The 11,370-nt window shown below is 47.1% G+C and overlaps 1 protein-coding gene and 1 pseudogene across 1 annotated transcript; both read right to left on the bottom strand.

Moving 5' to 3' along the window:
• Positions 1-9,734: 9,734 nt before the first annotated feature.
• LOC117081373 lies at positions 9,735-10,083 on the bottom strand (annotated as a pseudogene).
• A 212-nt stretch (positions 10,084-10,295) lies between these two features.
• LOC117080264 (ubiquitin-40S ribosomal protein S27a-like) lies at positions 10,296-10,849 on the bottom strand. The gene has a single exon (XM_033205141.1). It carries the CDS (start codon positions 10,810-10,812, stop codon positions 10,342-10,344), a length of 471 nt encoding a protein of 156 aa, XP_033061032.1. The 5' UTR covers positions 10,813-10,849; the 3' UTR covers positions 10,296-10,341.
• Positions 10,850-11,370: the final 521 nt, after the last annotated feature.

The following is an 11,370-nucleotide window of genomic DNA, read 5'->3' on the forward strand; positions in this document are numbered from 1 at the left end:
CAGGTAGAGGCCTGGACTGCCTATGATAATCTGTGAGCCTTCCACAGGAGAGGGACTCAGTGAGGAGCTGATTTGCTCCCTTCCCCCAGAACAGCCAAGTAATTGAAGAAAACATGAATGTTAATGATGCATTTAGCATTTGGAAGTTAGAGGGGTGATTAATGTTGTAAGTTGTATATTAACACCTTCACAGTGGCATAATGAAGACAAAATAGACACTCAGAGATGAGATTGTTTATTCTTGTGTGCAGTGCTCCTGGATGCCAGCCCCCTAAGCCTCGGAACACGTAACATGGCTGTGTGTGGCCGGGAGGGGTGGGTGCAGGGACGGTGTCTGGTTTCATGGCTTCTGCTGATGAGCTCTCTCACCTGTCTTGGGACTGGTGCAGGCAGCTGGAGTGGAGGGTGGAGCGCACAGTGGGCCGGGGGGCTTGGAGTCTGTGAGAGACCAGATGGTAGGGGACACTGTCGTTCAGGAGTGGCATGCCCGGAAGACAGTGCAGCATGTTCTTTGTGGTCTGCGGAGCTCACTCTAAGTTTTCAAAGGAACAACAGGATAGGAGAGGTGAAGGAAGGACTCAGGAAATAGGAAATGCCTGCAGTGTCTTGAGCTTCAGGAACTCTGGGATTTGCCCATTCTGCCCTAGGGAGGTCCCCCTCCCCAGCAAGGGGATCCTTGCTACAGGTTATGCCTAGTGAGTCACAAGCCTGGGTGCAAGCAAAGCATGTTGATTGGAAACCCTCTGACCGGGTTCCATTTTGGTGCTCAGGCCTTTTACATGAGAACCACAGAGTCTCAGAATGTCAGCTCAGGAAGGGCCTTGAAAGAACATCTAGCCCATGTCCTGTCGTTTTCAACAGGAAACCAAGACCCAGTGAGTGGACAAGACTTTGATTTGGACTGACAGCTGGAGGTAGAACCAGGAGAGGATCACTTCACCTTCATTGAGCCTCTGGGACTCTACAGTGGGGTGCAGAGATCTGGGGACTCTGGCCCCTCAATGACTCGCTTGGCCCATTTGTCCAGGAGGCCACACAGGAACTCCACCCGGTAGCTGCAGAGTGTGGAATAGCAGATAGGATATAGAGAGATTTGAATCTTAGTTCTGCTGATTACTGGATGTGTGGCTGTGAGAAAGTGGTTTCATCTCTCTGGGCCTTAATGTCTCCATTTGTCAAAGAGGAACAATAATATTTAATATGTAGTAAAATTGTAAGGATCACTTGCATCCTAAACACACACACTAAAAATTGATTAGCATTAGCATGTGCGTGTCTGCATGCATGCATGTGTGTGTGTGAAATACCAAGTCCAGTTTCTGGCAAAAGACAAGGAAGGTGCTCAAAAAATGGTGATAATGGTATATGACAATTGTTACTGTTATCATCATGATTTGCTTTCATGGCTGCAGCCTGCACACCCAGCTCTCATCTGTTCTTCAAGATTCATTTTAGTCACCCTTCCTCCGTGCATAATCCCTCACTGCCCACTATCCTGATCTCGGTTCAGCACCCTCTTGTGTGTGATATAACCCTTCATCCATCTCTCGTTGGTAGAGTTTGCTTGTTTCTCAGTGGGGGCGGAGACTGTGCCTCCTACCTTCCTCCTCAGCATCAGTGTTCCTGAATGTTCATTGGATGGATGAGTGCTCTAACTCCAGGCCTGGTGAGCCCCACCTGGGATGAAGCCAGTGGATGTGAACCTGCCAGCTTCTAATTTCTCAAGATGAATCCTGAGTTCTTTTGTGCAGTGCAGAGAGTGCTGTGCTTTCGGGTTGAGGGCACCCCCTCCTAGTGACGGAGAGTCGGTGACCTACCTTACTTCCTTGCAGGGCCGATGGTAACTCAAGTCCTGCTGCTTCCACAAAGCCTTCCCTAGTAATTCCATCTTTTCTGTACCGCTCCTGTAATACTTAATTCATTCTTCTCCTAACATGCTTGTCATACTTTACCTTGTCATGTAATCACTTATGTGATGTATTTCCTTTGCGATACACCTCGTATCTATCCCTGTGGGACAACTCGCCCTCCCGTGAACCACCATGGTGTCCATCTATAGTAGACTTTACCATTGGTACAGTTTAAATCGTACTTTGCTGAATGAATGAATGATAGATTTCCTACTATATTTGTAGTGTAGAAGCCTGTTCAGCTGTTATCCCTTTGTAATGCTAGTTTTTCTCATTATACATTCTACATTCCATGAGAGCAAGGATTTTACTAAATACTTATGTGTCCTCATAATACTGGGCAGATAATTTAATGGGTAATTAATTACTGATTGATTAGCTTAAATTTTCTATCCTATTAAGACTTTTGAGGCAAAAAAAAAATCTTATTAGCCTTGTTAAGGGGTGCTAACATTTGAAAGAATTGACTAAGCCTGAGTCCCTATGATGAAACATATAGCATGTGCGATTCCCCATGACAGGTGGAAATCCAAAGGGTTTTTCTGATCATTTCCTGACAGCCACTGATGACTTCATTGAAGGCAAAAGATCTCAGTTAAAGGGAATTATTAGACTTGACACTAGAAGTTGTCAATGTAGCCCTCATTATCGGGCTGCTTTGTGGTAGATGGGAACTGGTTTTGGGGCTTGGTCTATGACAGGAGAGTTCTCCCTGCTCACTCTGGGTGGGTCAGACTGAGGCCATACCAGAGCTCTGAGCTTCCACCATATGTAGAGCCCTGAGCGGGGCAGGGAACACAGGGACAAAGAGAAGTGAGGTGGGTAGGGGAGCAGGGTCACGAGCACATGGTGCAAACCCGGGTGTGTGTGTGAGAAAAAAGCATTTCTAACCAATGACCCTCATATTAAGCAGGGCTCTGTGTGTGAGGTAGGGATGCTGGAATAAAGAGCCATTTGAGGCTGGAGGGCTGGTCTCTGCCATTGGTGTCTTGGCCGGTGAGAATGAGGATGATCACTAATATCCGTTTGTAGTCGTAACTCAGAGAGCTCGAGTTCTGGAGTTGGCGAGACCAAAGTTCACAGCTGAGCCCAGCTGCTTCTTAGCTGATTGGCCTTGGGTAAGTTCCTTACACTTTCTGTTTCTTCTTCTGTTGTGTGGGGTATCATAGTAACTGCTTCCTGCTTCTCTGTGTCTTGTACAAGAAGGCATGCCCCCACAGTGGGACTAGCACTCAGGTCTTGTCAATTCTTGTCCTGTGCTTTCTATACTCTTTAGCCGAGGGAAGAGGGACTGTCTGCTTAATTAGCTGATTTTGGGAAGAGCTTTGGAGATACAAAACTCTTGATAAGAGCTAATCCCCTTAATCTGTGTGGGGCTGATGTGTGCATGTGTTGTACAAGGCAAATAGCACTGGGGGGATTGACCGAGAATGCAGGGCAGCACATGGAGTGTGCATGTGTTTGCGTGTGTGCATGTGCACACATTGTTCATGCTCCCTTCGAAGGTGCTGCAGACATGATGTGCAGGCATTCATGCCTCAGACGAGGCTTGGAGGAGATGCCCTCCGTGTTTTTCCATCCCAGAAATGCTGTGATTCTATTCTTGGTTGGAAGGTGGCTCCAGGTCCTGGGGCAGGGAAGCTCCTGAGCTCTGCAGGAGCATCTGTGTGGTCCTGGGAAGGATTTAAGAGCCCAGAGTCAGGTGCAGGGTGAGCTTTCCGCACACTGCCCTGCTCTCTGTCTCAGGATGCTAAAGCATTTAAAAATTGTCCTGATAATCCTTCTGGCAAAGTTGCCAGCCCCACTATAGCCTAGAAATGGGGAATCTGTGAACTCAAAGACACACTGTTCTGTTTTGACTCAGCAATGGACAATCTGTTTTCTCCCAGGAGTTTGGTCTTAACCCTGAGTTACCAGTTGGTTCACCCTCGCCTCTGTTCCCACCCCTCTGCATGTGAAAGCTCTGCCTGCATCCTCTCTCGCTTCCTTCTGTGAGCCTTCCCTGCGGGCAGTGATGGGGACAGGCCCTCAGTGCAGTGCCTGGCCTGCCCCCCATGTAGGCGTGGCTCCCCCAGAAGCAGACCCCAAGTGAAGAGAGAAGTAAGTGCAGGTGGTTATGTAGTTGGTGGTCCTGGGAGCCACATAAAAAGGGGGTTATGGGTTTTTAAAAGTGCACTCATTTGCCTCATAGAAGAGTGGAGAAGTGAGACAGGGAACGGAAAGAAGACCATAAAACTGTGGCCACCCGGGGCCCAATCCCACCGGGGCACAGTGGGAGAGTATGGAGCCTCCTGAGGGCAGGCGGCTCCTTGGCCACTAGCTAGGGTCTAGCACTCGGGGTCTATCCCACGTGCACGGGCTACATGAGCTCCAGAGACCAGAAAGTTCTTGGGTGAGCCCGAGGTGCCTGCATCTGGAGGGCCACAGATCAGTAAGTGTGAGAGAAGTGGACATGGCCCCATGGCTGCTCCTGGCCAATCTGAACTACTGCATCCTAGACCCAGGCTTGGCCATTGCAGTGAAGACAGCTCTTGTGGCCATAACCCCACTCAGATGTACATGCCAGCTACCCTCAGGTTCTAGGAGCATTTTTGCAATTTTTATTTCTTGAAGGCACTGATAGTGATCTGATTTATTAAAACTGTAAGTTGGCTGGGCATGGTGGCTCACACCTGTAATCCCAGCACTTTGGGAGGTGGAGGCAGACGGATTACGAGGTCAGGAGATCGAGACCATCCTGGCTAACACAGTGAAACCCCATCTCTACTAAAAATACAAAAAATTAGCTGTGCCTGGTGGCGGACGCCTGTAGTCCCAGGTCATCGGGAGGATGAGGCAGGAGAATGGCGTGAACCCGGGAGGCGGAGCTTACAGTGAGCAGAGATCGCACCACTGCACTCCAGCCTGGGCGACAGAATGAGATTCCATCTCAAAAAAAAAAAAAAAACCTGAAGCAAATACGCGTTCATCATGGGTTTCCTTTGTGTCAGGCACCATGCTAGGTGCTTTTTCTGCATATCTCATCTTGGTCCTTTTGATATCCCATGAAGAAGGTGTTGTTATTCTTATTTTCCATTTGAGGCAACTGAGGCGGAGAGTGGTTAAGTGAGTTTATGCAGCTTGTAGGAGGCTGATTGAGGCCCTGAACCCAGTACCATACCATCTTTCCTGGCTGTGCTCACCGTCTGAGAGCTTGGTTCTACCAAATGGCACTTCACTAAGCATTGAGCAGGCTGGGTGGGCTACTTCTGTGGGCCTCCTTTGTATAGATACCAAAAATAAGATTCAGTCCAACTAAAAGCCCATTAATTATGCCCCACGACTACAGATTGAAGGGTACTTGGGCCTTGATGGATGGAAGCTGCCTTTAAGTCAGACTCAGAGGAATGTCGTAGCCCCTCACCCTTTGATGAATTTGTCTCTGCCTGGCAGGGCCTGGCAGCTGCCCGGGCTCTGGCTCTCTTCTCTATTCCAGGAAGCCCAGCCATGCCAGCTCTTGACTTGTCAGTCTTTTTGTCCCAGGGAGTCCCTAGACACCTCTCAGTAATGCATTCTACCTACTGGGCTTGGCTGGCATGCTTCCTGCCCATAGGGCCTGGTACGTGACTTTGCCATCAGACTTTGTGATTGCAGCTTGTGGGCAGGGGATCCCCAGGATCCTCTTTAACTGGGTGCTGAGTTTTCATTTTAATCTGACAGTTGAAGAGCTCTGGAGTAGGAGCCAGGATATCTTGATTTCAGTCTCACTCACTGCTTATGTGTCCTTGTACTTCTCTTCTCTGGGCCTAGTGTCCTCAACTGCTAAGTGATGGGATCTAGTATCCCTTCCCGGCCTGAAATCCCAGGAGTTGGGGAGAAGCAGGAATTGGGTTACAAAGAGGGCAGAGGGTTACCAGCTGATTTCAGAGGGTTGTCTCCTCCAGGACCCAGCTGTCTGCTGGCTGACAGGTCAAGCACCCGGGATCCATTACATTAGATCAGTCCAAGAGACCTTGGACTCTGCCAGTCCTAGGCACTTCTTAAAATCCTTGGCCTTACATCTTTGTGGGAGTGGGGAGGGGGCAGAGGGAAGAACTTGGGAATTGGTGCATGGTGGGGATGGGGAAGAGGGCTGTGGACTCAGCCATATTTGAGCCATGGAGTCTGGTCCAGCCCCAGGAGCAGAGGGGCCTGTAAAATGGGCCATGATGGATTGTGACCCAGCTTGTGGGTCAGTAATCCCTTTACTAAGAGATCCCCAGGTGCACCTTAACTGGAGCTCAGTCATAAAGGCAGCAGTAGAGAATGGAGCTTTCATAAGGGGTCCTGAGGAAGAGCCAATTAGATTGTTCTTTCAAATTGGCCGTGACAGATATGTTCCTTAGAGAGCCATTATTTTCAGATGGAAACTGGATACTTTGGTCTGGAAGATTTGACCCTAGGCTATTCAGCCAGGACGGATGGAATAGGAAGTTGGCCCTATAGGGCCTCGTGGCCAAAGTGCTTTGGCCATGGTGGCCAGAAAGGGATGCAGAATGTTGAGAGGGCAGCAGAGGGATTGGAGATAGGCATGCACGAGGCACCAGGCCCCTCCAAAGGTGTCAGAAAAGCAAAGATCAGCACATGAAACCACATCAAGACCTTGAGGGAGCACACAGATTTCAGATATGGGAGTGGGCTGCTCAGATTTTACAAGATAACCCTTTTGTCTCAGGCAATGAACCAGTGAGCTTTCCTTGAACCAAACAAGCTTATAATACACTACAATTACCTGTACAAGTGATTCCAGTACCCCCTGTGCATCAAGCAGTTTTTAATTGGGCTTTTCCCCTGGGATTTCTTAAAGTCCCCTCTGCTAAAGGGGACTTTTTAAGAGGCTTAAAAGCCTCTGATACAATGATCAAAGAGGGTTCCAGGATGGCAGTGGACAGCTGTAACTGCAGCAAAAAGTTCACTTAGGACAGGGGTTCTCCTGGGGAACCTTTCTGAGCCCTGTGACTGTTGGCAAAGTGTTGTGTATGTAGTGATGTGTGTTTCTCTGAGCAAGAGCATGAAACCTTCCACCAGAGTCTCAGAATGGTCTTTTGTCTCGCAAAAGGTTAAGGTTAAGAACCCCAGTCAGCTCTATGAAAGCAGGGCTATGTCTGGTTTGCTTTCCATTGTTTTCTTAGTACCTAGCTTAGGTACCTGGCACTTAGTCGGTGGTTAATAAATAAGGGCTGGATGAATAGCTGACTAAGAAGAATAATGATTCATGACTGGGGAAAGCTTTTTTATTATTTATTTATTTATTTATTTATTTTTTTTGAGACAGGGTCTAACTCTGTTGCCCAGGCTTGAGTGCAATGGCACAATCTCAGCTCACTGCAGCCTCAGCCTCCCAGATCTGAATGATCCTCCCATCTCAGCCTCCTGAGGAGCTAAGACTACAGACATGTGCCACCACACCTGGCTAATTTTGAAAATTTTTGTAGAGACAGTGGTATCATTTGGATCAGTGGGGCCTGGTTGTAGGTGATTGGGTCATAGAGATGGATTTCCCTCTTGGTGCTATTCTTGTGATAGTGAATGAGTTCTTATGAGATCTGGTCATTTAAAAGTGTGTGGCACCTCCCCTACTCTTCCTCCTGCTCCGGCTATGTGAAGTGCTCACTCCTGCTTTGCCTTTGGCCATGACTGTAAGTTTCCTGAGGCCTCCCCAGAAGCAGATACTGCTATGCTTTCTGTACAGCCTGCAGAACTGTGAGCCAGTAACATCTCTTTTCATCATAAATTACCGAGTCTCAAATATTTCTTTATAGCAATGTGAGAATGGACTAATAATGAAAATTGGTATCAGGAGTGGGGTATTTCTATAAAGATACCTGAAAATGTGGAAGCGACTTTGGAACTGGGTAATAAGTAGAGGTTGGGAGAGTATGGTGGGCTCAGCAGAAGGCAGGAAGATGAGGGAAAATTTGGAATTTCCTAGAGACTTTTTGAATGGTTGTGACCCAAATGCTGATAGTGATATGAACAGAGATAGCCAGGCTAAGTATGTGTCCAGATAGAGATGAGAAACTTATTGGGAACTGGAGTAAAAGGTCACTTTTACTATGTGTTAGCAAAGAGCCTGGTTACCTTGTGTCCCTGTTCTAGGGATCTGTAGAACTTTGATCTTGAGAATGATGATTTAGGGTATCTGGTGGAAGAAATTTCTAAGCAGCAAAGCATGTAAGATGTTACCTGACTGCTTCTAATGCCTATGCTCATATGTATAGACAAATAAATTACTTAAAGCTGCAGCTTATATTTAAAAGAGAAGCAGAGCATGAAACTTTGGAAAGTTTGCAGCCTGGTCATGTGGTACAAAAGAAAAGCTCATTTTAAGGGGAGGAATTCAAACAGGCTGTAGAAATTTGCATAAGTAAAAAGGGGCCAAGGGCTAATAGCCAAGACAATGGGGAAAAGGCTTTGAGGCATTCAGAGACCATAGTGGCAGCTCCTCCCATCATAGGCCCAGAGGCCTAGGAGGACATAATGGTGTCATGGGCCAGGTCCAGGGCCCTGCTGCCTTGCACAGCATCAAGACACTGTTCTCTACAGCCTACACTCCAGCTCCAGCTGAGGCTCAAAGGGGCCCAGGTGCAGCTTGGACCACAGTTTCAGAGGGTACAAGCCATAAGCCTTGGTGGTTTCCATGTGATGTTAAGCTGGCGGGTGCACAGAGTGCAAGAGTTGAGGCTTGGGAGCCTCTGTCTAGATTTTGGAGGATGTATGGAAAAGCCTATTTGTCCAGGGAGAAGCTTGCTGCCGGGGTGGAGCCCTCATGGAGAACCTCTACCAGTGCAGCAGTACGAAGGGGAAGTGTGGGGTTAGAGCCCCCACACAGGGCACTGCCTAGTGGAGCTGTGAGAAGAGGGTCACTGTCCTGCAGACCCCAGAATGGTAGATCACCAGCAGCTTGTACTTTGTGCCTGGAAAAGCTGCAAGCACTGAACTCCAGCCCTTGAAATCCACTGTGGGGACTGAACCCTGCAGAGCCACAAGAGCAGAGCTACTTAAGGTCTTGGGAGCCCACCCTTTGCACTAGTATGTCCTGGATGTGAGAAATGGAGTTGAAGGAGATTATTTTGGAGATTTAAGATTTAATGACTATCCTGCTGGATTTCGTACTTGAATGGGGGCTATGGTCCCTTTCTTTTGACTTATTTCTCCCTTTTGGAATGAGAGTTTTTACCCAATGCCTATACCCCCATTGCATCTTGGAAATAACTAAGTTGTTTTTGATTTTACAGGCTCATAGGCAGAAGAGACTCCCTTTGTCTCAAATGAGACTTTGAACTTTTGCGTTAATGTTGGAATGAGTTAAGACTTTGGGGGACTGTTTGGGAGTCATGGTTATATTTTCCAGTATAAGAAGGACATCAGATTGAAGAGGGGTCGGGGTGAAATGATATGGTTTGAAGCTGTGTGTCTGCCCAAATCTCAAGTGGAACTGTAATACCCATTGTTGGAGGGGGATCCTGGTGGGAGGTGATTGGATCGTGGAGGCGGATTTACCTCTTGGTGCCATTCTCATGACAGTGAGTGAGTTCCCATGAGATCTGGTTGTTTAAAAGTGAATGGCACCTCCCTTACTCTTCCTCTTGCTATGGCCATGTGAAGTGCTTGCTCCTCCTTTGCCTTTGGCCATGATTGTAAGTTTCCTGAGGCCTCCCCAGAAGCAGATGCTACTGTGCTTCCTGTACAGCCTGCAGAACTGTGAGCTAATTAAATCTCTTTTCATCATAAATTACCCAGTCTCTGGTATTTCTTAAAAAAAAAAAAAAAAAAAACTGAAAAGAGTTAACAGTGTATTATAATTTATTTTATTTGACAATCTAGGAAGTTTGCAGCCACCAGCAGTTCTAGTGCAGTTTCAGGTGCAATTGGGAGTTTGGGAATCTTGGTGGAGCTGTTAGTGTGGCGAACCTTGTATGTAAAATAACATGCATACTTTTGATAGCACATGTGAAGGTACCTCTCTAATACTGACCTCATTGGTTTTGTTTTCAGCAAAATTGACCTGGGCCACTCAACATGGCTTTATCATGCCTGATGTTAATGCATGTTCTCTTTTTACAATAAATTCATGGCCATCAGATGATACCAATTTGACGTACATGGCATCAGGACCTTCATAGCCACCATAGGTTTTCTCCTTGCCATCCATTTTGTTCTTCTGAAATTCTACTTTGCTTCCTCAGGAGCTTTGGTAGTTTCCCAGAGTTCTTTTTCTGCCCCAGCTCGAGGAGCCACCACAGCCCAGTCCCCATGTACCACCCCGTAGCTACCATAGCCCAGTCCCCATGTACGGCCACAGCCCCTATTCCAGGGCCACTCCCCCACCCTCAGCTGCCTCCCTGTCCTCAGGTATTTCTTTTCTTTTTTTTTTTTTTTGTTAGTTCGTGTCTTTTATTAACTCATACAGTTACTTGTCTTCTGGCTTGTTGAAGCAATAAGTCAGACAACATTTGCCACAATAATGTCTGTCAAAGTGGCTTGCCATAAACACCCCAGCACCACATTCATCAGACGGGCACTCTCGACGAAGGCGACTAATTTTGCCATTCTCATCCACCTTATAATATTTCAGGACAGCCAGCTTAACCTCCTTTCTCTTGTGCTTATTCTTCTTGGGAGTGGTGTAAGACTTCTTCTTCCTTTTCTTAGCACCACCACGAAGTCTCAACGCAAGATGAAGAGTAGACTCCTTTTGAATATTGTACTCAGACAAAGTACGTCCATCTTCCAGTTGCTTGCCAGCAAAGATCAGTCTTTGCTGATCAGGAGGAATTCCTTCCTTATCCTGGATCTTGGCCTTTACATTTTCTATCGTATCTGAGAGTTCAGCCTCGAGGGTGATGGTCTTCCCCGTAAGGGTTTTCATGAAAATCTGCATTTTGGTGGCGGCTCCACCGCAGATGGTGGATGGAAAAAAGCCCTCAGGTATTTCTTTATAGCAATATGAGCACAGACTAATACAGATGGGGTCTCCTTATGTTGTCCAGGCTGGTCTCAAACTCCTGGGCTCAAGGGATCCTCCTGCTTTGGCCTCCCAAAGTGCTGGGATTACAGGCATGAACCACTACACCTGGCCTGGGAAAGCTTTTAATATAGCTTTTCATAGCCTTGTGGAGAAGTTCTGGTTTAATTTTTTAAATAAACATTTATTAGTATTTAGCTCCAATCACATCAGTTATTGTAATATTATTACTAGTACCGCTACCACCCCCACCACCACTATTATTTCCTCGATGACTACCAGACACTATTTATTAGGCATGCATGATGTGCCGGGCATTATGCTCAGCCCTTTGCAATATGATCTCATTCAATCCTTACAACCATCCAGTGAAGTAGATATCATTACCCGCCTCTTACTGATGAGGCTCAGAGAGCAGTTAAGTTACTTGCCCACAATCCTGCAGCAACAAAGTGGAAACGCCCTAATTCTAAC

This window comes from Trachypithecus francoisi, unplaced genomic scaffold (assembly GCF_009764315.1).
Source record: "Trachypithecus francoisi isolate TF-2019V2 unplaced genomic scaffold, Tfra_2.0 Lachesis_group8, whole genome shotgun sequence".
Taxonomy (NCBI): domain Eukaryota; kingdom Metazoa; phylum Chordata; class Mammalia; order Primates; family Cercopithecidae; genus Trachypithecus; species Trachypithecus francoisi.